Source organism: Ochotona curzoniae, unplaced genomic scaffold, assembly GCF_017591425.1.
Source record: "Ochotona curzoniae isolate NIBS_2020 unplaced genomic scaffold, NIBS_Ocur_1.0 contig_46, whole genome shotgun sequence".
NCBI classification, from domain to species: domain Eukaryota; kingdom Metazoa; phylum Chordata; class Mammalia; order Lagomorpha; family Ochotonidae; genus Ochotona; species Ochotona curzoniae.
In genome coordinates, this window is record NW_024466340.1 from 9,006,344 (window position 1) to 9,033,147 (window position 26,804).

The 26,804-nt window shown below is 63.3% G+C and overlaps 1 protein-coding gene across 1 annotated transcript in view; it reads left to right on the top strand.

Moving 5' to 3' along the window:
• ADGRD1 (adhesion G protein-coupled receptor D1) overlaps window positions 1–26,804 on the top strand; it is a 49,982-nt gene that overhangs the window by 21,604 nt on the left and 1,574 nt on the right. Inside the window, exons 14-23 of the mRNA XM_040986866.1 lie at window positions 599–734; window positions 8,659–8,732; window positions 10,463–10,586; window positions 14,560–14,663; window positions 15,533–15,644; window positions 17,145–17,298; window positions 21,250–21,316; window positions 22,821–22,887; window positions 23,967–24,058; window positions 26,286–26,412. Of these exons, the coding sequence (XP_040842800.1) occupies window positions 599–734; window positions 8,659–8,732; window positions 10,463–10,586; window positions 14,560–14,663; window positions 15,533–15,644; window positions 17,145–17,298; window positions 21,250–21,316; window positions 22,821–22,887; window positions 23,967–24,058; window positions 26,286–26,412 (1,057 nt within the window). The remainder of the gene's footprint in view (window positions 1–598; window positions 735–8,658; window positions 8,733–10,462; window positions 10,587–14,559; window positions 14,664–15,532; window positions 15,645–17,144; window positions 17,299–21,249; window positions 21,317–22,820; window positions 22,888–23,966; window positions 24,059–26,285; window positions 26,413–26,804) is intronic.

The following is a 26,804-nucleotide window of genomic DNA, read 5'->3' on the forward strand; positions in this document are numbered from 1 at the left end:
GCTTTGCCCATCCCCAGGGGCTCGGTCCCTTCTCCCGAGCCAAGACCCCCTGGCCTGGGACCCAGGCCTCTGCAGTCAGCTCTCACTGCAAAGTGGGGACCCAGGGAGCCAGACAGGCAGAAGCCCACAGCAGCAGTAAGAATGACCGCACTGGTTGTGCCTTGGCGCCGCCCCTGCCGGTCAGGATGCAGGAGGTAGGGGTCTGCGGATCGAGAGCTCAGCTTCCAGCTGTTGTGGGGGGCAGGCTGTGCAGCCCAGGGATGTGCCCAGGTGGCTGTCACCGCAGACTGCCCATCACGGCTCCAGAATGGTCACCCAGCTTGCTAAGCAAGCAGCCCGGGGACACGTCAGGCTGGGCACTGGGCTGGCCTGATGTGCACACAGCCTGGGCACAGCCTTGGGCACACGGCCAGAGTCCTCCAGGCCTGTGTACTCTCTCTGGATGGGGGAACAGCAGCGCCAGGGCCACACGGAACCCACACAGAGCCCACATGGAATTCCACATGGAGCTCACGTGGAACGTGCGTGGACTCCACGCAGAGCTCACAGGGCGTCCGCTGCCTGATTGCTGGTGTCGGGTGACTCTCCGCTTCCCCAGGATTGCCGAGGCCGCGCTGTACAGCGACTGCCTGCTGTCCGCCAGCAGCCACCTCATCTCCCTGGAGGTGTCGCCCACGCTCTCCTGGAACCTGTCAGGTTCTCCACTCGTCGTCATCCACCTCAGGCACAGACTGGTGAGTTCTCGGGCATCTGTGTCCCTGGACCTGGGGCTGAGCTGGCCATGTCGCTGTGGGGATTCAGGTGGCGTTGGGGCTGGCTTCAGTTGCCTCTGGTGTTTGGTCTGCAGTGGGGCGCCCCTCAGTGGCAGCATGAGCAGCGTGGCTGGGGCGCCCCTCGGCAGTGGCGTGGCTGACTCAGGGTGTGAGGCCCTGAGCCCGGAGTGCCTGGGCCTTGAGTGTAGCTGCTGTGGTGTTTACCCTGTACAAGGGGCTGTTCCCAGCTGTGTCCAAGAGCCCTGCCTGGCGGAGCTCCCCGGACTCGGGAACGGTGGCATGCCCCAGGTTGTGCTTGATGAGCTGTGTGCGGCAGTCCCCCTGCAACAGCTCTGCCTTGTTTGGCGTGTGTTTGGAGGACACAGCTGCCCTCATGGAGGGGAGGAGCCTGGGCACGGCAGCTGGTGTCACGCACGTGGGGCCTGAGGGCTGTGGGGCCCTGGAGTAGAGGTGGGCTGAGCGGGGCAGAAGCCACTGGGTGGAGAACCTGTCTCACCACGCTCCATCGCCAGTGTTCCGTGTGGTCACATGCACATGTGTGGACACACAGCCCCTGGCACACATGCGCACACATGGGCACACAGCCCCTGGCACACATGCACACACAGCCCCTGGCACACATGCGCACACAGCCCCTGGCACACATGCACACACAGCCCCTGGCACACATGCGCACACAGCCCCTGGCACACATGCACACACAGCCCCTGGCACACATGTACACACAGCCCCTGGCACACATGCACACACATGCGCACACAGCCCCTGGCACACATGCACACACAGCCCCTGGCACACATGCACACACAGCCCCTGGCACACATGCGCACACAGCCCCTGGCACACATGCGCACACAGCCCCTGGCACACATGCGCACACAGCCCCTGGCACACATGGGCACACAGCCCCTGGCACACATGCACACACAGCCCCTGGCACACATGCGCACACAGCCCCTGGCACACATGCACACACAGCCCCTGGCACACATGGGCACACAGCCCCTGGCACACATGCGCACACAGCCCCTGGCACACATGGGCACACAGCCCCTGGCACACATGCACACACAGCCCCTGGCACACATGTACATGTGTGCGCACAGCCTATAACATACACGTGCATGCATGTTGCCCTGGGTCTCACTCCTGCATGTAAGTTATGTCTGGGCCCTTCGTCCTGTGAACACAAGGTCTTTCTGTGTGTCACAGAAATTTGGCCCAGACCAGCTGGCTGAGCTCAGTCCTTGCCCATCACAGTGCCAGGCCCCTCTTAGGGTCCTGCCACTCCAAGCAGCTGTGGGCATTATGGTCATGTGACGGTCAGGTAGATCTCGTGCGTTGCTGAGGGTGTCAGCGGGCAGGTGTGCCCAGGGGGGCAGTGCCCGGGGAGCAAGCCTTAGACCTTCCTGCCCTACCCTGGCAGAGCCGGGGTTGGCAAATGACAGAGCGGACAGCTATAGTCCCTGCAGGAAATGTCCAGACAGAGGCCGTCCCCACGCCCCTCTCAGCTTCCTGGCAAGTGTGTGACTTGTTCCTGAAGACAGCCTCATGACTCGCCAGTCATGGGCTGACACACCAGAAAGGGCAGCCAGCTCTCCTGGTTGTCTTCTGGACCATCTGAGCAGGGACTTGGGGAGTGGCCACCCAGGAGGACAGGCCATTCTCACCTACCGCAGGCAGGCCCAAGGGAGCATGAGGCAGGCAGCAGGTGCAGTGGCTTGGGGCTGAGAGGCTGGCTGGGAGCCAGGCTGGAGGAACCATGTCAGCTCCTTAGCGAGCTGGGCCCTGGCGAAAGGGGACAGTGATGGCTCTCGGGGGCCAGCAGCCTCCTTAAGGGCCCGTGGGCCTTCCCGGAGAGTGTCTGGAGAAGCCATGGCTGGACTTCTGGAGCCCATCCCTCTCCGACTGCAAGGCTGGGCAGAGGCGAGTTCCAGACTCTAGCGGCCTCCCTGGGCAGAGAGAGGTTTGTAGAAAATGGTGTTTTGTCTTCTGAGAAGTGAAGATGGCCAGCTGGGAAATGAGAGGAGAGAGGAAGGATTAAAATGCAGCCCGCGTCCTGCGTCTGTGGCAGTTATCGTTGAAGGCGTCTGATGGGAGCCCTGGCTTGGAGGAGCAGCTCGACCTGCGGGACAGGGCGGCTGTTGGAGCTCACGGCCAGGCAGCCTCCAGGGCTCCCGGGCTTCTGAAGGCTGCGTGTGGATCTCCCAGGCCGGTTTGGAGGCAGGTTTTGCGCGGCTGACTCCTCTGCTGGGGCTGTCTCCGCAGAAGCAGCCTCCCTCCCCCGGGAGGCAGGGCCCCAGCTTGCACCCAAGACGCAGGCCCCTGCCGTCCCCCGGGGTGGGCTTTCCAAGTCGAAATCGAGATGAAGAAGTCGGTGTTAAGGGACAGGGTGCCAGGGCGTCAGGGCCCACCCCAGGCTCTGCTGCCACTCCACACCCCCGGGCATGGAAGAGGCTCCTTGGCAGGCTCTCTGGGGACTCCATGTGGCAGAATCTGGTTACATGGCAACATCCAGCCGTGACTCGGAGTGTGGACTGTGTTGGTGGCTGAGCCAGGCTGTTCTGAGAATGTGAGAGAGCAGACATCAACCCAGGCTGTCCCCCGGGCAGGCGAGGCCACTGTCCTGGTGGCTGGGCGGGTGCTGAGCCGATCCAACGGAGGGTGGGGCCACAGGTCCCCTCTGAGTGTGCTGGCACCCACCCTGGGTCGGGGTCCTCTTGTTCCCCTGGCCGCTATCCTGGTGACCTCGCCCCTCTTTCCTGGCTTGGCCACGGAGCCTCCGGGAAGCGTTGAGATGGGTGGTGTTCTTGGGGTGTCGCCACGGAGGGAGTTCCCGGCCATCTGGGGCTCCTCAGAGCTGCAGGGCGGGGCCCAGTGACGCTCCGGTCAGTAATTCATCCCACGTTGATCATGGGTTGTGGCTGCGGCGGCTTTTTATAACTCACATGAAAGACGCATCTTCTGAGAAGTCCCCCCATCTGTGGGTGGAGGGCTGCTTGGTGGTGGTGCGGCCCTCAGCTGGACGCTCACCTCCCTTCCCTGCCCTGCCCTTGGCCCGGCAGCACTCTCCCCGCCCCCTCCTGTAGGGCGGCCCCCAGGGCAGGGGCAAAGGGGCACAAGTCGCTGCTTTGGTCACATTCCAGTCCTCTGGGGTGCAGAAAGAAAAGCTGAAGGGACAGGATGGGTCATGGTGAGGGGTCCGGGCAGGGTCTGGCCTCGGGAACCGGAGGGAGGCTCTGGGCTGGGCCCTGGAGGTTCTGGGGGCCTTGGGTGGGGCCTGTCTGAACTCCCAGTTGGCCAAGGGCCTCAGGCTGTCCTCAGCTACACTTCCGGGTGTCCCCCAGGGCGGCCTGCACACCCACAGCCAGGCGTGTTTTGTTTGGGCTGACCACGTCCTATTCTCAGAAATGTCCAGAATACGCTCCCTCAGCAAAGTCAGGAATTCCGGAGTGAGCCCCTCATCACGTGGTTTATGGCCCAGGCACAGGGGTGAGATTCCCAGGTGTGACATCAGATGGGGGAGCTTCTGGTGTTGGCTCGAGGACCAGTCCTGGTTGCTCTTTCAAAACTGCATGGGCGTGGAACTGCAGGTGGGGCGGAGCTGCAGGTGTGACACCAGACTCTGGAACGTTCTGGAAGAATTCTAGCCAGATGTCTAGGGGACAATAACTTATAAAACAAATATTGCATGAGCCAGTGGCGTCTGGGGAGGAAGAGAAAACCCAAAGAGACGCAGAGGCCGAGGTCGACAGCTGTGACGTGGGTGGTGGGAAGGCCACGGGCAGCGCCCCGCAGGACAAGTGCTTCCTTGGTCCCAGACCACACAAGAGACCCTTGAACGTGAAGATGGCGCACACAGCTCAGGATGCAGACGCACATGGGGAGGAAGCGAGGCCTTGGGGGACTGCTGGGAGCCAGAATCGGGGTGCTGGGAAGCAGGGAGGGCCACACCCTCACAGTCCTGTCATGGCATGAGTCACTGGGCCAGATGCCTGAGCTGTCTCTGGGCCACAACCAGGAGTGAAGCCTTCGGGGTGGGTGGACTATGTGTCCCCCCAGTGTCCGGGGGTCCCGGACCTCTTGGTGCAGTCCATGTCACTGCATGGACCGGGTAGGACACTCAGCCTGGGCCTGGAGCTTACTCAGTCCGGGGTGGCATCCCCTTGACCTTGACCCGATCCTGTCTGTCACCTCCCCTGGTGTGGCCCCAGGCCCCTGCATTCCCTCCAGGCACTGTGGGTAACGAGCTCCGGATGCTTTCCTTAGCCATGAGGGGCCGTGGGCCGTCATCAGCCCCTCATTTAGAGCCCCTGGCCTCCGGCGGGCGTTCTGGCCTGAGTGGCCGGGAGCCTTCGGAGGTGGGCACGGGTTCTGCTTCCAAGGCTCTGTGCTGAGCGTCCAGACCCCACTGCCCACACGGCACACAGTTTTGCTGTTCTCTGATGGTGCCAGGACTGGTGTTCATTTTCATTCTGAGCAGGCAGGCGCCTTGGCGGAGGCAAGGGAACGGCGGTGCAAGGTCTGCTGAGTCTGGTCCCCTGACTGAGGGTGGGAACTGAACGTTGGCTTGTGTGATCTGCTCTGGGCTGAGAACTGGTTGCGGGCACGTGGGAGCAACTTGGCCGCTCAGCAGCAGGCTCTCGTTTCTCACCATGCACCCAAGCCTGGAGGCCCTGTGGGGTGACCCAGACAGCTTTTAGGGGATGTTTGTAGGGCACAGGGCAAATGAGGGCAAGTCCTAACGCAGCCAGCAGTTCACACCTGGGTCCCTGCCTGTGATGTGCATGTGGCTTTGGGCTCTCTCCGGAGTCGGGGAAGTGTCTGCACAGGGGACCCACGAGGCTAGGATGGGCTGGGCAGGTGGATGGGCAGTGGGCTAAGGGGCCAGGCCCTGGACATGTGGTCAGGTTTGAGGATGGTTCAGTGTGGGGAGTGGCCGAGGCCTGGCATTCAGGAACCAGGAGAGGCCATGGTTGCAGTGTGCAGAAGCAAGGCAGGCAGTGCGTACTGGCCCATGGGGCTGGGCAGGCCCACGTGTCCCCCGGCTTAGCACTTTCAGGGACCGGGCTCCACAGATCTGGGGACCTCTCCACTAGGCAAGCTGCCACCCCTGGCAAGACCAGGAGAAGGGGACAACACTTGAGCAGTGTCAGGGTCCCTGAGCAAGGGCAGGTGGGCCCTTGCCCAGGTCCTGCCCTGGGCAGGGGCTGCCAGGCTGGCCTCCCTGGCTCCTGGGTACTGTGTGAGCAAGGGCAGGTGGGCCCTCGCCCAGGTCCTGCCCCGGGCAGGGGCTGCCAGGCTGGCCTCCCTGGCTCCCTGTTCCTGGGCACAGTGTGTATCTAGCTGGGCTATCCAGGCAGCCCCTGCTAAGCCCTCCGTTCCAGGACACAGTACTGGAGCTGAGCGTTGATCACCAATATTCCAGTGGGTCCAAAGCCTGTGGGAACTCAGGCCCGGACAGGCCTGGAGCAGCTGAGTCTGGGCAGTAGGCAGGTCTGTGTGCTGTGCTCCAGTCGCTGGGCCTGCATGGTGGCCAGAGACCAGAGGACAGTCTTGGTGGCAGACATCCGGGCACTGGCCTCCTTGCCAAGGCTCAGAGTGGGACCCCAGACCCTGCAGGACGAGAGAGGTAGTGGTGGGGAGGGAGAGGAAGGCTGGCCTGCGTGTTCTTGCCGTGAGGCCCTCTCCTGCGAGGGTGTACCGTCGGCTGTACGCAGGCCCTGCTGGACCCCGGCCTGAGTCAGGTGTCCGTCCTTATGGAGAGGTCCCAGCTGTGACCAAATGAGGAATGAGCACCCGAGTCTCCTGATGTGAGCTCCACGGGGACATTTCATGACCAGGATGAAGGGGCAGAGCGGGACCCACACCCCAGGGATTCCAAAGAGCAGAACTTGTGGGGGGTAAGTCTGGGAGCCGAGCCCAGCGTGGCAGTGAGAGGTGAGGCCCCAGGCCCGTCCTGACAATCGCGCCCACACTGGGCTCGAGGCCTCTGGGACCAGTGAGGCTCTGGGCCCCAGGCCACATGCTTGTGTCTCTGTGCTGAGTCACAGCTCAGCTGGGCGGTTAGCCGAGTATGGGATGTCCTTGGTGAACAGTGCTCGGAGAGCTGTCAGGCCCAGGTGGCAGGAGAGGCAGGCATGGCAAACCCTGGGCTACCCTCAGCTCAGGCTGCTGCCTGGGGGCTGTGGCAGGCACTGGGGACACTGGGACCAGCTGGAGCAGGAGGCAGATGCCGCCCGAGCTGCTGATCTGACAGCCTTGGGTCACATCGGGGCCTCCCTGGTCATTGAGGCTTGGAACAGCATGGTGACTGTTCAGTTTAGAAGGAATACTGGTTGTGATGGATTTGGAATCCAGCAAGTGCATTTATTCTGGGCCCCAAGCCATGGCCAGGCAGCCCTGGTTCCCAGCCAGGTCACTGACTTCCTGAGCCCCTGGCCTCCTGTGGTGAGGCACATCTCTGCTCCTCACCTGGGCAGAGGCGCTGCTGCTCCAGGGTGCCCCAAGCTGGAGTCCAGTAACAGGGAGGCCGGTCTTCATGCAGTGCCTGCTGTGTGCCAGGGGACTTGATGCCAGAGGCCAGGGCAGCACAAGGAGACAGGCACCTTGGCCCCAACTTGTGTAACCAGAGGGGAGAAGGCAAGAACCAAATGTGGGACCAGCAGGAGGAGGCAGGCGTTGGCGCTGTCATTTGCACAGGCAGAGACTCATTGGGGACAAGGACACAAAGCTGTCTTGGGGCGTGTGTAGTTATGCAAAGGCCTGGGTTTGTGGGGTGCTGGGGTTGGGGCTGACCACTGCGGGCATGGAGGTGGCCAAGGGATGCCCCCACACTGTGCCAGGTTTGTGGGGTGCTGGGGCTGACCACTGCGGGCATGGAGGTGGCCAAAGGATGCCCCCACACTGTGCCAGGTTTGTGGGGTGCTGGGGCTGACCACTGCGGGCATGGAGGTGGCCAAGGGATGCCCCCACACTGTGCCAGGTTTGTGGGGTGCTGGGGCTGACCACTGCGGGCATGGAGGTGGCCAAAGGATGCCCCCACACTGTGCCAGGTTTGTGGGGTGCTGGGGCTGACCACTGCGGGCATGGAGGTGGCCAAAGGATGCCCCCACACTGTGCCAGGTTTGTGGGGTGCTGGGGCTGACCACTGCGGGCATGGAGGTGGCCAAGGGATGCCCCCACACTGTGCCAGGTTTGTGGGGTGCTGGGGCTGGGGCTGACCACTGCAGGCACGGAGGTGGCCAAGGGGATGTCCCCACACTGTGCCAGGTTTGTGGGGTGCTGGGGCTGACCACTGCGGGCATGGAGGTGGCCAAGGGATGCCCCCACACTGTGCCAGGTTTGTGGGGTGCTGGGGCTGGGGCTGACCACTGCAGGCACGGAGGTGGCCAAGGGGATGCCCCCACACTGTGCCAGGTTTGTGGGGTGCTGGGGCTGACCACTGCGGGCATGGAGGTGGCCAAGGGATGCCCTCATACTGTGCCAGGTTTGTGGGGTGCTGGGGCTGGGGCTGACCACTGCGGGCATGGAGGTGGCCAAGGGATGCCCCCACACTGTGCCAGGTTTGTGGGGTGCTGGGGCTGACCACTGCGGGCATGGAGGTGGCCAAAGGATGCCCCCACACTGTGCCAGGTTTGTGGGGTGCTGGGGCTGACCACTGCGGGCATGGAGGTGGCCAAAGGATGCCCCCACACTGTGCCAGGTTTGTGGGGTGCTGGGGCTGACCACTGCGGGCATGGAGGTGGCCAAGGGATGCCCCCACACTGTGCCAGGTTTGTGGGGTGCTGGGGCTGACCACTGCGGGCTTGGAGGTGGCCAAGGGATGCCCCCACACTGTGCCGAGCATCTGCAGCCATACCAGGCCGGTTTTGCTTTGTTTCAGACCCAGAAGCAGTCAAGCAAGGTGGTCAATGAGAGCAACCGTGTCTTCCTGTACTGTGCCTTCCTGGACTTCAGGTACTGGCTGGGTGGGAAGTGGCAGAGCAGAGCTGGACTGCAACCCCAGAGCCCCTGACCATGGAAAGTGACACATGGCAAATCCACGTGATACAAAGAGCCAGCACTCCTTTGACCAATACATCTCCCCTTCTGCATGGTTTATGTGTCTGGAGCAGGGTGAGGCCTCCTGCGGGGTGCTGGGTCCTGTCCACGGGCCTCATGTCATCCTGGCCATGTGGGCACCCGTTGGCTGCTCAGCAACTGTGTGAGCTGCAGGGATGCAGCTCTGCTGGCACTAGGCTCCCTGGCACAGGCCCTGCAGCTTTGAATGGTGCCTGGCAGTACCTGGTGTTACCTGGCAGTAGGTTGCTGTACTTGATGTTACCTGGTGGTACCTGGTGTTACCTGGATCTGGCAGTAGCTGGCAGTACCCAGCTGGCATCCACAGATGTTTGCTCCACCAGAAACCTGCCTTCCTCTGTGCATGGACTCGTTAGGAAGTGGGTCTCCACCATGGACACGGCTCCCAGCTCAGCTCCCTGGCCCACAAGGGCAGTGGTTTTCACGGCTATTTGGAGATGGTCCATGGTCAGCAGCTTGCTCTGCATGAGTGGAGGGGCTTTGTCACCTTGTGGCCGTGAACATCGAACCCAACACCTGCCTGAGCTCAAGTTGTCTCACATGGACAGCACTCCGTGTGCCTGGCAGGCAGGCGAAGCCCAGGGCAGCACCCGGGCTGCTGGCTGCCCTCAGTCCTGGAGCCTGGCCTCGAGGTCACTGTGGGGCTGAGCTGCTCTTGAACAGGAGCCTGCAGTGGTTCTGGCTTTGCTCTCTGCTGTCCCCCTGCCCTGGGGAGAGCATAAAAAGCACCATGGAAATTACATCTGGTCCTGAAGCCCAGCACCTGCCTGGAGCCTCCCCAGCCCCTGGTGTCACCCATGCAGCTGCCCCATGTCCTAGGGATGCACAGATGCTGCTGGCACATGCCTGGCCTGGGGTGTCCGAGCAGGAGGGCCAGGCTGGGCCCCATGGGTGCCTGGCCCAGAGTGTCTGGTGGGAGGGCCAGGCTGGGCCCCATGGGTGCCTGGCCCAGGGTGTCCTGGTGGGAGGGCCAGCTGGGGCCCCATGGGTGCTGGCCCAGAGTGTCCTGGTGGGAGGGCCAGCTGGGGCCCATGGGTGCTGGCTGACATCTGTGGATAGACAGTGAGGCCTTGTTCCTTCCCCAGGGCCCCTGCCTCAGGCTGAACTGCTGAGAGCTCAACTTCCAAAGGGGCTGCTGTGTCACTGAAAAGGGGCTGAACTTGTCACTGGGCTCCCCCATGAGCTGGCCCCACCAGGAACGAGGGCTTGCTCACACTGAGGCACTCGAGTGCCCTCTGTGGTTCCATGTCCTGCATCAGCCCTCACCTCCCTTGCTCCCCCTCCCCGGCCTCTGCACCTGGGGGCGTGGGTGGGGGTTGTACGTTCTGAGCGAGGTAGGCTGTCGTGTGTGCCCACTCTGTACCATGGTGCTGTCCCAGGCCGGGGCTGGAGCCCAGCAGCCTTGCCTGGTGTCATGTGTGGCTCCATGTGCACTGGTCCAGCTACTGGCTGGACGTGAACTTGGCTTCATTTGATTTTCGAGGGCTTCTGCAGCCTGGGCCACTGCCCCGCCCCTGGCCTCCTTCAGCCCCGGGAGAACCTGTATTCTGGAGATTCTTGGCTGGCTGGGGCAGTGCCACCTCCCTAACTGCCTGCTGTGTCCTCAGCTCCGGGGAAGGGGTCTGGTCCAACCAGGGTTGTGCACGCACAGAGGGCGACCTCACCTACTCCGTCTGCCACTGCACACACCTCACCAACTTCGCCATCCTCATGCAGGTGGTCCCGCTGCAGGTAAGAGCCGGCCTTGGGCTCTGCTGGGGGCGGGGGCTGCAGGAGCAGCTGTGCTGTGTGGCCCGGGGGCCTGCCTGCGTGGGGGATCCCACGCTCTCAGCTTGGGGGTCCCACGCTCTCAGCTTGGGGGTCCCAGCAGCTTCGGCGATGTGCTGAGTCCAAGGTGGGCACAGGGAGCTGAGGGCTGGCCTCACCCACCCGCCATTCACAGGCCGTTTGTGCAGGTCCTGGGGCTGGACAGTGAGCAGGATGCCGACGCATCTGTGTCGGGGGGCATGTCCTCACGGGAAGTGCAGATGGTAGGGGTAGCCCACAAGGCAGTCACTTCCTGGAGTGCTGGGTGTGGAGGGAGCGAACAAGCTGTGAGCATCGGAGGGGAGGGGCTGCAGTGGCAGGTCCCAGAAGAGACCTTGGAGAGGGTGGAAGAAGTAAGGGCAGGCTGAGGGTCGGCGTTGGTGCTGCGAGGGTGAGGGGAGGTGTCTCCATTCAGTCAGTTAAAGCACACCCGCACCACTGGGATCCCAGGAGCCTTTGCAGTAAATCTGTCACCGTGAGCGGCAAAGGTGACACTGATCTAGTCTGCCAGTGGGTGTCCTTGGGGAGCAAACCACACCGACTCACCACCGTGAAAGGCTCATCTGAAACGGTTTAAAATCAGCCACGCTGAAAACGAATCTTCCACAGGCCCAGGAACATCAAGACAGGTGTCACAAACAGGGGCGTGAGCGGGGTGCATTTACAGAGCTGATGAAAAAGCGGGAGGGACCTGCTTCACTTATCGCTGAGCCCACGGCTGCCGGGGTCCCGGGGCCAGGCTCTCTGAGACGCCCACACCCACTGTACATCCACCATGTGCCCCCCAAGCCCTCCCAGCCCCTCCATGCCCGGCTTCGCCCCTCCTCCCCGGAGACCCCTGATGGGGGCCTTGGTTAGGCACGTGGGTCTGGGCATGTCAGCAGAGGACCAACCCAGGGGACACTCCCAGGAAGCCCTGCGCGTGCAGGCATGCGACTCCTGCTGCGGGCTGCGAGTGAGACCAGCGTGAGTAGCAGTGGTCCACCCGTGCTTGTGCCGGCGTGGAGCTGACTGCACACGCCCCTCTGACGAGGCCCTCTGCACCACCCTGGGTCCAGGGCATGCGGGACTCCTGCTGTGTGGGGGGACAGGTCAGCGCCCCCGGGGGAAGCTTCCTGAGGTACTTCCCCTGGGAGTCAGTTGCTTGCTGTTCCGTGGCGGCCTGCCTGCCTCTATGGTGGCTGGGCTGGACTTGGGTCCTTTGTGAGGATGACCAGTGGGGGACCTTGGGGACAGGCCCCACAAGGAGAAAGACCCTGCGTGCCTGCCCCAGGACTGTATGACTCGGACACCCACGACCAGAGACAGACTGCAGGTTTTCCTAAGCTGGTCTGGCACTAAGGGACAGCACCCCAAGTGTAGAGACTGTGTCCACCATGGATAGCCAGTGGGAGAACCAGGTCAGTCCCCACCGGAGAGGTTCCTGGGAGTAACATACATGCTGGGGCGGGTGAGGGCCTCTGCGAGCAGGAGTGTCTGGGAGGGACTGGTTGATGTGAGCCTGCTCACAATGCTACTGGGAGTCGGGGGTCCTGCTGGGATTCTGCTGGGAGTCAGGGGGTCCTGCTGGGATTCTGCTGGGAGTCGGGGGTCCTGCTGGGATTCTGCTGGGAGTCAGGGGGTCCTGCTGGGACTCTGCTGGGAGTTGGGGGTCCGGCTGGGATTCTGCTGGGTGACGGTCTGGGTTGGGATGCTGTTGGTAATAGTGAGTCCGGCTCAGAATGGTGGGCAATGGTGAGACTGGCTCAGGGTGCTGCTGTTTCATGGTGAGGGGTCGGCTTGGAAGCTGGCTATAGGAGCCTCGTGACCTCCACCAACTCTGGCGGACTCACTGTGCTGAGCAGCCATGCGCTGGGTGCAGGTGCAGCTCCACCCCTCGCCTGGGGGAGGGACGTGCAGACATCACCGCAGCACTGGCTCCTGGGGCACTGGTGTGCATGGAGCACTAGGCCAGGACGGTGAGCCCTGCCCCAGGAGCTGTGGCAGCCAGAAGTGCAGAAGGGAGACTGGGGTACAACCCGGGGTGCCCACAGAAGCCTCTGAAGGATGAGCTGGGTGGCTGGCTGGCAGGTGTTCCTGGGCCATGCTGGGAGGAATGAGGGGCTGGTCTGGGCAGGACACCGTTCTGCCCTCACTGCGGGCTCTGCACATCCCTGGTGACCTGGGGTGTGTCTCCCTAGAGTCCCTTCCAATAGTCTCTGGGGCACCGTGGGGTGCATCTGCAGTGGCCCTTCCCTCCCTGCCATGAGCCAAGAACAGCTGCCTGGTGTGGCTGTGCAGTGCCCGCCCCTGCGAGTGGCGACACAGGTGGCCTCTCAGGACAGACCTGCATCGCCCACGCGCAGCCAGGCCAGAAGATACACAGAGCCACCCCAGGGAGCATCGCTGGTGCCATGGTGATAAGCGCCCCTCTTGTGGTTGCTGGGCAGCAAGATGCTGGACTCAGACCTGCCAGCACCTGCCTGGCATGTGGGGGCAGGTGGCCTCGTGGGTGCAGACCCTGGTTGAGCCTGGAGGGTGCCTGGGGCCGCCCCTTGACTGCACTGAGGGATTCTGGCGGCATTGGAGGAGCCTCTAGGAAGTGAGTGAAGTGGGCTGTGAGATTCCTTCGGGGGGCAGCTCCCGGCTCTGTCACATGGCCTCTGATCTGACCCCTGTACCACCAGGCCCTGGGGAGCTGGGTAGCCCCTTCACTGCCAGGCTTGTCCTGGGGCCAGTGGGGCGGCTTTGGCCCCTCTCCCAGCCCCCGGGGGCAGAGTTCTGGTGTCCTGGCTGAGGACGGGAAGCCCTTGTTCTGTGGTCCCCGTGTGTGCGGCTGTCCCTGGTGCAGGGGCCACGCTGGGCAGTAGAAGCAGGTGTCTCGGGCCTGGTGCATAGAAGTGAGGAGCCTGCTGGATCAGGGGCCAGGGTGCAGTGCAGAGGGGCTGCCGGCGAGCTGTGGCATGTGTCAGTTGTCGCTCGTCTGTGTCTGCCCAGCCTCTGCTCTCAGAGGCGTCTGACCAGTGGGGGTGAGTGCTGTGGCATGGTGGACACTGGGGGTGCCCCGGCACACCTGCTGCTCAGGCCCAGCTCCCTGCTGATGTGCCTGGGGTGGCGGCAGAGGGCCTGCTTCAGTCTGGCGCAGTCCAGGGGCATTTGGGCAGTGAGTCAGTGGATGGAAGTCTGGAAGTCTCCCTTTCCTTCTGCCTGCTGACCCTTCTCTCCTCTCCTCTCTCTTCTCTCTCTCTCTCTCTCTCTCTCTCTCTCTCTCTCTCTCTCTCTCTCTCTCTCTCTCCCCCCCTCCTCTCTGCTGTTTGGCCTCTCAAATAGATAAACACTTCTTTAAACACAGTGCTAGTCTTTGGAGCAGGCAGTTGTTAGTACATATGTTCTGGTAGGTGGTGCCCAAATCTTACCTGTGCCAGCCAGTGTCAGGGGCCTTCATGTGTGCCCACTACCTCACTACAGGGGAGCTGTAGGCACTCCCTGGCACGTGGGGCCCCGCTCAGAGCTCCCCTGGCATGTGGGGCCCCGCTCAGAGCTCCCCTGGCACGTGGGGCCCCGCTCAGAGCTCCCCTGGCACGTGGGGCCCCGCTCAGAGCTCCTCTGGCACGTGGGGCCCCGCTCAGAGCTCCCCTGGCACGTGGGGCCCTGTTCAGAATGCCTTGGAGGTGTGGTTTCTTGTGAGGCGACCTGTGAGCCTAGCACGCAGCCCCTTGCCTGTCATGGGTGGAGACACACACGTCCCAGGTCATCGGTTGACGCCATTGAGCTGGACCTTAAACCTGGGCACTGCCTCGGCAGAACATGTGCTGGGGCAGACACGGGACAGTGCGAGCATGACAGGAGGGCACCTGCTCGGCCTGGGGTGGCAGTTCTGCCATGCAGCCACCCACCGGGCCTCTCTCTGCTCCTGCAGCTCGCACACGGACACCAGGTGGCGCTGTCGTCCATCAGCTACGTGGGCTGCTCTCTGTCGGTGCTCTGCCTGGCCGCCACGCTGGTCACCTTTGCCGTGTTGTCGTGAGTCACTCTCCACCCCCGTGTCCTGGGGGGCAACAAGGGGGGGCATCTGGTGGCTTTGGGCAGCTCCCAGCATCCTCTGCCTCTGCCTGGCCTCCCTCGAGGGCGCATGCCCACCCACAGGCTGTGGGCGGCTGGTAGCTTTGGTGAGAAAAGGGTCCCTTGGGTCAGGGCCAGCCTGGACAGGCTTGGGGAGGCCCCTGCCCGACCACCTGGGTATTCTGGAAGGGTCTGAACCAGGCCAGTGCAGGAGCGCAGGCCCTAAGCTGCCTCTGTCCCGGGCTGGGACGTTCATGCTGGGGCAGATGGGGACAAGTTGGTGTGGGACCAGACAACAGCAAGGGAACAGAGCACGGCCAGCGTCATCACCGTAGCTGTGCAGGGAGCCAGGGACGTGGGCACTGCCTGGGCAGGACGCTTGGTCAGGGATGCCTGGATCGGGGTGGAGGGATGCACAAGGAGTGGCTGGCATGGGGGTGTGGCGGGGAGGGAAGACAGGCGTGTGGTAGGTAGCTGCTCCCGGAGCGGTGGTAGCTGGTGGTGGCCAGGCTGAGGCAGAGGGTGCCGGTAGCTGGTGGCGGCCAGGCTGAGGCAGAGGGTGCCGGTAGCTGGTGATGGCCAGGCTGAGGCAGAGGATGCTGGTAGCTGGTGGTGGTCAGGCTGAGGCAGAGGGTGCCAGTAGCTGGTGGTGGCCAGGCTGAGGCCGGTAGCTGGTGGTGGTCAGGCTGAGGCAGAGGGTGCCGGTAGCTGGTGGTGGCCAGGCTGAGGCAGAGGGTGCCGGTAGCTGGTGGTGTCTGGAGGATCACAGCAGGGACGGGCGCTCAGCAGGCCGAGGCCGAGCCAGCAGCAGCCGCCCCCTCTTTGCCCAGCTCCGTCAGCACCATGCGGAGCCAGCGCTACCACATCCATGCCAACCTGTCCCTCGCGGTGCTCCTGGCCCAGATCCTGCTGCTGATCAGCTTCTGCCTCGAGCCGGGCACGGTGAGTGGGCACCCGCCCTCTGACGTCACCCTGCGGCCCCCTCCTCTGGTGAGGTCCTCAGAACTCAGACCCCATCTGCCCGGGATGAGAGGGGTGACTGTCCCAAGTCAGCAGAGCTACGAGGGCGCTGCTGGCTGTCTCACACTTGGGAGTGGCCGTGTGTGTACATGTGACACATACATGGTCTGCATGCGTGTGTGTGTCGAAAGCCTGCACCCCCCTGGCCAGGGGATGGAGGCCCAGGGCTCTGGAGCCGTGGCCGAGGTGACAGCCCTGGCAGGGGCACACCAGGACCTGGCCTTGCTGCCATTGTACCCCAGCTGTGTGTGCACGCTGAGCATTCAGACCCAGCACCTCTGACTGCCAGGCAGGGACTGCCCAGCAGAGGGCAGCACTGAGTCCTGCAGCTGCAGCCCTTGCTCCTGTGCGAGCCGTCCGAGCCGTCTGTGGGGATCTCCACCCGCAGGACAGGCCCGTGGGGGTCTCCACCCGCAGGACAGACGCTCTGGTAGGACGCTGCACTGCCCACGCTGAGGAGGGAGATCCTGCAGCCTTGGTGGGGGATGACAGCTTCCTCCCACAGCCCTGCCTGAACTCCCCGGGATGGCTCTCACCATTGGGTTAAGCTCTGCCGCACATGACCATCGTGGTCTCCCCGGTCTGGAGGAAGGGGGCAGCCAGTCCTAGCAGGTGCAGGACCAACAGAATGACAGCCATGGCCAAGGCCTGCGTCTGTCACGATGAGTCAGACAAGCAGGGGCGTGGCGTCAGTCCCCTGGGCTGACTGAATTAGCAGAGGGAAGCAGCTGTCAGCCCCCATTCCCTGGACCTTTCTGGGGGCGCAGGTAGGCCCTGGGGGTTCCTCCTGTGCTCAAGGACCACAGAGTGACAGACTCCTGGGGACCCTGAGAGTTTGACTCCCCAGCAAAGACCAGGAGGCCACAGGCTGGGGGACACCCCGACAGGGGGCCGTGGGCTGGGGACACCCTGACAGGGAGGCTGCAGACTGGAGAACCCCGACAGGGAGGCTGCAGGCCGGGGGACACCCCGACAGGGAGGCTGCGGACTGGTGGACCCTGACAGGGAGGCTGCGGGCTGGTGGACCCCGACAGGGAGGCTGCAGGCCGGGGGACACCCCGACAGGGAGGCTGCGGACTGGTGGACCCTGACAGGGAGGCCGCGGGCTGGAGACACCCCGACAGGGAGGCTGCAGGCCAGGGGACACCCTGACAGGGGGCCGTGGGCTGGGGACACCCCGACAGGGAGGCTGCAGGCCGGGGGACACCCCGACAGGGAGGCTGCGGACTGGTGGACCCTGACAGGGAGGCCGCGGGCTGGAGACACCCCGACAGGGAGGCTGCAGGCCAGGGGACACCCCGACAGGGGGCCGTGGGCTGGGGACACCCCGACAGGGAGGCTGCAGGCCGGGGGACACCCCGACAGGGAGGCCGCCCACTGTGTCCGTGGCGGGAGCCTCATCTGTGTCTGTCCTGCCTCCAGGTGCCCTGCCAGGTGCTGGCCGTGCTCCTGCATTACTTCTTCCTGAGCGTCTTCGCCTGGATGCTGGCAGAAGGGCTCCACCTCTACAGCCTGGTGGTCAAGGCCTTCGGGTCGGAGGACAGCAAACACCTGTGCTACTACGGGATCGGATGGGGTAGGCGGGCTGGGGATGAGATGGGCGGGAAGTCCAGCTGGTTTTGTCTCTGCTGACCTCAATGCCTCCTAGAGGGGACCTCACTGGCCCGTTTCCCATCTCTGGGGAACAGTTCCAATGTTCCAGGCTTGGCTCGTCCACTTGGTCATGTTTCATCAGTTTCTGCCTCAGGGCTCCCTGCCTGCCCCTCTTCTCCCAGGCCGAGCGGAAGGAGTGTGTTGTGGGCTCAGGTCTGTGGTCCTGAGTGTGCGTTTCCCCTGTGCCGTATCAGCTACGTCTCCTGTTCGTGTCTTTATCTCCACCCGTCCCCACGTGTTTTGTAACTTCTCCTCTGATCCAGTGACATGTATTTGTGTTTCTCACTTTTTTCACTGCCGGTTTCTAATGTTCTGTTGTGTGCAGATAACATGCTGTGTGGGATTTCCGTCCTTTTAAATGTCCTCATGTTTGTTTATGCATAAGGAAGTGATCTTTCTGGAGAGCATCTCACTTGCGCCTCCAGGAAGTCACACGTGCTGTGGCTGTGGGCGGAGCGCTGCAGGTGCCGTGCTGTGGGTGGAGCGCTGCAGGTGCCGTGCTGTGGGCGGAGCGCTGCAGGTGCCGTGGCTGTGGGCGGAGCGCTGCATGTGCTGTGGGCGGGGCGCTGCAGGTGCTGTGCTGTGGGCGGGGCGCTGCAGGTGCTGTGGGCGGGGCGCTGCAGGTGCCGTGCTGTGGGTGGAGCGCTGCAGGTGCTGTGGGCGGGGCGCTGCATGTGCTGTGGGCGGAGCGCTGCAGGTGCTGTGGGCGGGGCGCTGCAGGTGCTGTGGCTGTGGGCGGAGCGCTGCAGGTGCTGTGGGTGGAGCGCTGCAGGTGTCGTGGGCGGAGTGCTGCAGGTGCTGTGGGCGGGGCGCTGCAGGTGCTGTGGGCGGGGCGCTGCAGGTGCTGTGGGCGGAGCGCTGCAGGTGCTGTGGGAGCCGCGCTGACACGCACCAGTGTTCAGGCTTCCGGTCTCCTGGCTGCTTGGCCAGCTGTTCTGTCCCGGACAGGCGGGCGTGGCAGTCAGCACCGGCTGAACTGCTCTTCTCGCTCTGTTTGGCTATTTTTGGGGGCGGAGGGGCGTGTCATTGGGACCTTTGTGTTTGTCTTAGGCTCACAAACATTTATACTTCTGTCTTCCTATTGAATTGACATTTTGAACAAATTTGTTTTGTTTGAAAGACTGAGAGACAAGGAGAGACAGAGAGATCTTGAATCTGTTGATTCATTCCCCGAAGCCTGCGATAGCCAGAGCTAGCTGGCCTGAAGCCGGGATCCCGGAGCTCCTTCTGGGTCTCCCGCGTGGGTGCAGGGGCCCAGGCGCATGGGCCACAGGCAGGGAGTCGGATGGGAAGTGGGGCAGCTGGGACCTGAGCCAGTGTCCATGCAGAGATGCCGCAGGCGGAGGCTTAGCGTGCTACACCACAGTAGCAGCCCCATCAACGCCGTTTTCCCTCCGGTTCTTTGGCTGTCCTCCCTCACTGCCTTCTGCTCCGCTCGGTCTGACTAACATGCGTTGGCCTGCGAGAGGTGTTGCTTGGTCCTTATCCTGACGTGTCTGCATGTCTCCGTGTTCACGCTAGCTGGACCCTGCGGAACTGCCCGGGTGTGCGGGGCTTCCCACCACGGTCTCCCGCTTTCTGCTCTCTCACGTTGGTGGACTGCATGGCGTTCCACGTCTCCCTAACAAGGTGACCCCATTTCCTCCTTTCTACTCTCCAAACTATGTGTTCTTGATTCGTGTATCTTCAAGTTCAGGAATTCTTCTCCTGGCAGTTCAGGTCTATTGTGGAACTCACCTCCTGCGTCTCCCCTCCTGCGTCTCCCCTCCTGCGTCTGCCCTCCTGCGTCTGCCCTCCTGCGTCTCCCCTCCTGCGTCTGCCCTCCTGCGTCTCCCCTCCTGCGTCTCCCCTCCTGCGTCTCCCCTCCTGCGTCTCCCCTCCTGCGTCTCCCCTCCTGCGTCTGCCCTCCTGCGTCTCCCCTCCTGCGTCTCCCCTCCTGCGTCTCCCCTCCTGCGTCTCCCCTCCTGCGTCTCCCCTCCTGCGTCTCTCCTCCTGCGTCTGCCCTCCTGCATCTCTCCTCCTGCGTCTCCCCTCCTGCGTCTCCCCTCCTGCGTCTCCCCTCCTGCGTCTCCCCTCCTGCGTCTCTCCTCCTGCGTCTGCCCTCCTGCATCTCTCCTCCTGCGTCTCCCCTCCTGCGTCTCCCCTCCTGCATCTCTCCTCCTGTGTGTCACCTCCTGTGTCTTTTCTTTCTGGTCATTGCACTTTCAACTCCAGAATTTCTGTGGTTTTTTTGTTTGTTTTGTTTTGGTTGTTTCACATCTATCTGCTTGTTCTCTGTCGGATGAGACACTATGCATTCAGTTCCTTCTGAAGGGTGTTTTGCTCAGCTTTTCTGAGAGCAGTTAGTGCTTTAGCCTCTTCCTGTTGAGGCTGACACGGGGCCTGAACCAGGCTGCGTGTGTTGCTCCCCGGCGTCTTCAGTGCGGAGGCGATGCCTGCTGACTCTGCACGTCCCACAGTCTAGTTGAGCCCTCGCTGTTTCTCCTGGGCGGCATGCTCCCAGGAGGAGCTCCTGAGGCACGCTGCGCAGCTGGGGGCATGCACAGCCACCCTACATTCAAGGTGAGGAACAGGCTCAGGTCTCAGGGCTCATCTTGCCCGTGTAAATCCTGTCCCCAGCCCCAAGGCAACCACGGTGAGGGTGAGGCGGTGGGCCGCACTGCCAGCGTGCCACCCCCGCTGGCCCTGTGTCTGCGAGTTGGAGCTGGGTGGAGACAGGCTTTCAGCTGCGTTTCCCTCCCACTCATAAAGGACGTGTCGCCTCTGTGATCTGAGTCCATTTAAAGGACTCCAAGATGACACGTGGTCAGTCATGGGCATGTGACGGGTCTCCTTATGGACAGTCACAACGTGGCAGGCAGGTGGGTGGAAAGTGTGTGGAGATGGTCACCAGAGAGAACCCTAACTGGCCAGGTTGCCTGTGGCAGGTGTGTGTCCAGCTGTGTAGGTGTCTGAGCACGTGTGAGTGTCCAGCGGTGTGTGTTTGTCTCAGTACTTGTAAAGGCATGTGTGTGGCATAATCCGTTCCACTCCGGACGAGGCTCTTACTTGATTTGCACAACACTGGAGGACGGAACGAATGAGCTGCCCGCATCTTGAAGATCGAAATGACAAAGTTCTTTTGACAACTGAGGCGGCTTGGGCAAAACCACAGGACCTGTGTGGTTTCTGATATGACACAGCACTTCCCAAAAGTCCCCGGGAGGGCTGGGCAGCCTCCATCGTCTTCCTCTCAGCTCGCCCCACTTATCTCACCAGCCTGGGGGGTCGTGTCCCCTGCCAGGGTGGTGTTGGCCGCCAGCCCAGGTAGGGCGGCATGCAGGTGGCTGCTCGGCCCTTAGCTGAGGCGAGGCACGCTGTGGGTGCAGGCGGGGTGGGCTGGGCCCAGGCTTCTGCCGCGACTCCTCCCTGGTCTAGCTCCAGCCCTCAGGCCGCTGGTCGCCACCATCCCTGGGCTCAGATCATGATGAGCACCGGGAAGTGTTGGCTGGCGCAGCAAGAGACAGGGACAGGGAAGATCACACCTTCGTGCAGGCTCATCCCGGTGAGCCTGCAGCACGGAGCTGCCCCCTCAATCCCGGGGGGCTCGGCCTGGTGAGCCTGCAGCACGGACCTGCCCCCTCAATCCCGGGGGGCTCGGCCTGGTGAGCCTGCAGCACGGAGCTGCCCCCTCAATCCCGGGAGGCTCGACCTGGTGAGCCTGCAGCACGGACCTGCCCCCTCAATCCCGGGAGGCTCGACCCGGTGAGCCTGCAGCACGGAGCTGCCCCCTCAATCCCGGGGGGCCTGACAGCATGAGCCTGCAGTTCTCCCTCCGTCCGGTATGAGGTGAGTTAAGGGATGCGAGGAAGTAACCAAGGCTGTCTGTCCCCAGGTGCCCCTCTTCTCATCTGTCTCGTCTCCGTGCCGTCTGCCAGGGACAGTTACGGAACAAGTGACAAGTGAGTGAAGGCGCTTGCATCCTGGGCACCCCGGGGCTCCACAGTCACAGGGAAAGGGCACTGCATGGGCTGGCTGCTCTAACCCTGGCCTGGCATGGCAGGGTGGCGTGAGAACTGTCGCCGGTTGTGCCCCAGGCACTCCCCTGGCCTGGCACATGGCAGGGTGGCGTGAGAACTGTCGCCGGTTGTACCCCAGGCACTCCCCAGAAAGCAAGGCAGCTGGCGGGGTTTCACCTGTGAGGTTGTCCTGTGGAGTGACTTTTGCCCTTTCTGGGGGTGGCCAGCTGGTGCACAGTACCCAGTAGGTGAGTGAACATGTGCGTGTGAGATGCGTCCCTGGCAGGTGGGCCTTGAGTGCCCACTGCTTGGGCAGCAGATGGAAACTTGTAATGCCTGAGGCCTGAGCCGTTGTCCTAACCCTGCAGGTCCATGAGCCAGGCACTGAGCTGGGGCCGTGGGAACAGGCCGGCTACTTGGGGCCAGGAGCAGCACTTCTGTTCCTGGGGGAGGTGGTGCAAGCCCCAGCCAGGCTGGGATGCCCACAAATGGGGTGTGGGCAGGAGTGTCTGAGCAGAGGGGAGGCCAAGGTCTCCTGGACAGATGCGCAGCTTGGCAGCACGGGTGGCACAGCTGTCTGGCAGAGGTGCTGTGGGGAGTAGAGAGACACAGCTGTCGTCCATGCCTCCCTCTGCCGGCTGCTTGCAGGGGTCGGGGCTGCACTAAGAGAGCGTACCCTAAGCCCCCGGCCGTGCTTCGTGCTGGATGCTCCCTGGAGCCCACGGGCCGGAGGCTGCATGCATTGTATGTCTCAGCCATGTTGGAAGCCGCTCTCCTGCCTGTGTGTCCATAGCCAGGCTGCCTAGCCAGGCTCCAGGATGGGCAGCTGGAAGCCCTCCGCCCACTTCTGCACCTGGCCACCCCATCTCCGGGGGCCCGGGCTTGACAGCTGCTCCTGGCCCTGTGCAGGGAGTACAGTGGCCGAGGGGCCTCTCCAGTGCCAGGGTAGACCAGCCAGTGGTCAGGACAGCATGTCCCGAAGAGGTTTGGGCTCTGCCAGCACGGCCAGCTCCAGGAGCGTGGGCTGTGAGGGCACCGGCTCCTGCCTGGGGCTCAGGGTCCCGAGCCAAGGCCAGTCACCTGTTTTCCACCATGAAACTGAACCTGTGTGGGACTCAGGCCAGACTTTAGGGTGGCAGGCCCCTGGGAGCGTGTCAGGGAAGAGTGCTTGTTGGGCTTGGTTAGGGCTGTGCCTGGGGTGGAGGGCACGCCGTGGGGCGGAGGGCACGCTGTGGGGAGGAGGGCACGCTGTGGGGCGGAGGGCACACTGTGGGGAGGAGGGCACGCTGTGGGGAGGAGGGCACGCCGTGGGGAGGAGGGCACGCTGTGGGGAGGAGGGCACGCCGTGGGGCGGAGGGCATGCTGTGGGGAGGAGGGCACGCCGTGGGGCGGAGGGCACGCCATGGAGTCGGCCAAGAGTGCGTAACAGCTCTGCCTCTCTCCACAGCTGCTGGCTGTCGCTGGGGAGTGGCGCCATCTGGTCCTTTGTGGCTCCTGCCCTGCTGGTCATCGTGGTATGTTCCCTGCCCAGGAGCTTCCTAGCCTGGGAGAGGAGGGCCTGTTGTGAGCACGCTGGGCACCCTGCTTCTCTGGGTATTCAGAGGGCCTCAGGGCTGAGACTGGCCTGGGCTGCACCCGAGCAAGACCATCCCTGGCCATTCCCGGGCCATCCCCAGGCCATGTTTGGGGGCAGGACCATCTCCGGGCCATCTGCGGCCATTCCTAGCCATTCCTGGGCCTTGCTGGGGGCAGGACAATCCTTAGCCATCCCCAGGCCAAGCCCAGCCCAGTGTCTCTCCTGCTCCCGTGACAGTGCAAGGCCTGGCTGCACCCAGGGGCTCTGAACAAACTCCCTGGTTATTTGCAACAACAAGGTACCTGGGACAGGGGCCAGTGCCCAAGTGTCCCTTCTCCTGCAAGGGTCTGAAGGACTGGCAGAGCCAGACCTGGCCCAGTGAGAGGGCTGCTGACTCTGCCACCTGGCTGGCAGGAGCTGTGGAGATGAGATGTGTCAGCCGGCATCCAGGTGTGGGGGTGTCCTGGAGGCCCCCCAGGGGATGCTGTCCTGGTGAAGGCCTCACACACAGATGACAGATGGTAGGGCCAGCCAGGGGTCACTGGGCACCAACAGACCTGTGGGCTGAGCATCTGTGCTTGCCTGTGTCCAGCCTCTTGCCTGGAACTGACAGTGAGCTGTAAGTGACAGGAGGGCCCTGGCCAGGTGCGAGCTGGATCAGCAGTGGGTCATCTGGCCCACTCCTGCTCAGGACCCCGGAGGGGCCACAGGGCTCTAGGGTCTCTACCAGGAGCCCCCACCAGGGGACTAGCCATTCCTGGGCCTAGGGAGCCAGCACTGGGCAGCTGGTGGACGTGAGCCTTGAACTGCTTGGAGCCGGTCCCCGAGGGCTGGGCCGGGGTCCCGCAGAGGGGACGGGAGGAGGAGGCGAGATGTGTGTCCTTCCACTTCATCTGAGACTCCCACTTAGGAGAACCAGTGTCCCCACCGTCTTCTCCGGGAACAAGTCAGGTGTGTCAGTGGTGTCACCTGGCTGGGGACTGGGCCAGCCCCCTCACAGCCTCCGCTCCTCCCCAGATCAACGTTGGCATCCTTGTCGCAGTCACCAGGGTCATCTCACAGATCAGTTCCGACAACTACAAGCTACATGGAGACCCCAGTGCCTTCAGGTACGTTGTGGGAGCCATCAGTGGTGTTGGCCACACGGGGCACGTGCCTCCCGTGGCCAGGAGCTGTCAGCGGGGCTGGCCACCAGGGCCACCTGCAAGCCGCAGGGAGATGTGTGCCTCCCGTGACTATGACCAAGCCTTGACTTGCTCAGCATCCTCACGACCATGGCTCCTCCCCACTTAACTCCCTTAGGTCTCCGTGTCCCAGGACAAGGCCTGTGCAGCCTCAGGGACCCCACACAACAGGTGGTCTGCCTGGAGTTTAGGGGTCCCCTCTAGCTCCTGCGGAGCTCCCTGAGGTGCTGCAACTAGTCCACTGGGAGGGACAGGTGCTTGGGAGGAACCCACCCCCACAACCAGCTACTCCACGGCTTCCCTGCCCCACCTCCATCAGAGCCCTGCTGACAGCAAGTGACAGAAGCATACAGTGGGTGGGCGGCAGGGACACTAGGCACAGGTCACTGTGGGCCTGTGGCCCAGGGGTGCCTGGCTTCACAGTAGCCACAGCAGACCACCCCACCGCGCAGCAGACCACCCCACCGCGTCGTCTGCACTGTCACCCCACGTTGGCTCCTAGTGAGGTCATTGCTGACTGCCTGGTGGGAGGCTGGGGACAGCAGAGCTTCCTCCTGCTTGCCTGGGTCCTGCACCTGACACAAGATGCCACCCAGGGCCGGGCCTTGTCCCCCTGCCTCCCCCCAGCCCGGCAGAGGCCAGAGCCTCCCGGTCTCCCTGGTCCTGAGCTGATGTGGCGTGGGAGCGTGTCCCCCGTGGGTTTGTGACTCAGTGCTCGGCGCTCTCTCGGTTACTTCAGCTCCAGTTTATCTTCTCTAGTCCGGAAAGCAGGAACGGTAAACATGCCAGCAGCAAATCGATGAGATAATTATCCTGCAATGATCTCCAAACACCATAGATTCACTTGACAAGCGTGCCAGCCCTCCCGGCTCTGTCAGTCCCTGGAGTCCTTGGCAGCTGCGTCCTTGGACATAACAGGGCTGCTGGGGTCAGTGGCGCTGCCCCCACCCCACTGAGCCCTCACTCCTGTGCCCTGCACCTGTGGGTCATGCCTCTTCCTGCCCCCACGCCTGCACAGTGCCAGCCCCGGACCTACTGCTGTTCCCTCCTCTCTCACTGGAGCCCAGGTCGCAATGAAGAGGCTGGCACTGGGCAGTGTCGTGAGGGCCAAGAGGACATGCACCTGCCGAGAGCAGGACCGAGTCTGTGTGGGGCACTGCCCGTGGTGCCCTTCAGGGCTGCTGGTGACAGCCAGGAGACGGTGTCCCCTGGACAGGCTCTGGAGGTTCTCCCCTTGGAGTGTTCTGACCCTAGAGGCCCTTTCTCCCGGTGCAGCTGTAGGGCCCCGGGCTCAGCAGGAGGCAGCCCTCTGAGCAGCTTGTGATCTGGGGAGTGAGTGAGAGCATGCCAGTCTGGCACGGCTCCTCTGGGCAGCTCTGCCCAGGGCTCTGCAGACCTCGGGCCCCTGGACATCCATTTCCAAGTGTCCCCAGGCTAGTGGGCTGGTGGGTTCTGCTGTCCCATGGCACTTCCAGCCAGCACTGCTGAGGGCTGGACTGGGTGGTCAGCCAGGAGACCACAGCCAGCCTGCCTCCTGTGGCTCCTGCCTCTCCCGCCTCTGGGGGCTCTGCCTCCTCTGGGAAATGGACTTAGCACACAGTATGATGCTTCCTGCCAGTGCCTGGGAGGAGGGGGGTGGCACTCCCAGGATTCGGCTGGCACACATCACATGGTAAACCGGCGAGGTCCATCCGTCAGGGTTGCAGGTCAGATTGGCACTGCGAGCTAGGTGCAGGGCAGCTCCCGCTAAGGGAGCTCGCCTTAAGGCGTGTAGCGTGCAAAGATGCAGGCTGAGCCACGGGGGCCCATTGGTGGCTGCCCACCAGCCAAGGCTGAGCCATGAGGACCCACAGCCTGCCAGCCAAGGCCGAGCTACGGGGGCTGCCAGCCAGCCAAGGCTGGGCCGTGGGGACCCACAGCCTGCCAGCCAAGGCCGAGCTACGGGGGCCCACTGGCTGCTGCCAGCCAGCCAAGGCTGAGCCGTGGGGCCCACAGCCTGCCAGCCAAGGCCGAGCTACGGGGGCCCACTGGCTGCTGCCAGCCAGCCAAGGCTGAGCCGTGGGGGTCCACAGATACCTGGCGACTTGGCCTAGACCTCACAGCCCCTGTCCACCAGCCGCTGCCTGGCTGATCATCGCTGCTCCTCTTCCAGGCTGACAGCCAAAGCCGTGGCTGTGCTGCTGCCTATCCTGGGCACCTCGTGGGTCTTTGGGGTACTTGCCGTTAATGAGCAGACTGTGGTCTTCCAGTACATGTTTGCTGTCCTCAACTCACTGCAGGTAAGCTCTGCCAGGACTGTGTCGGCCCTTGGTCAGCAGGGCAGCAGGAGGCAGGCTCTGCTTGCTGGGACCCCCCAGGATGGAGGCTTTGGGGGCTTCTGGGGCCTCCAGCAGATACAAGCTGTAGGATCTGCACCTGTGGCTGCCTCATGCCTCTGGTCAGGATCTCAGGGGATGCACCGGTCTGCAGCCGCGGTCTACTGCACTGGGAAGCAGGGGCTTGCATGCTGCTCTCAGTCCCTAGGGAGAGAGTCACCAGGGAGTCCCTGGGGAGGCCACCTCCTAAGACCTCAGCCCTCACCCCGCTGGCCTTGCCGCCTGTCTGGATGGGACCAGGGCTCCTGTGTGCTGCTCCCTGGGAGCCTGTCCACACTGCTCGCCCTGTCTGGCCT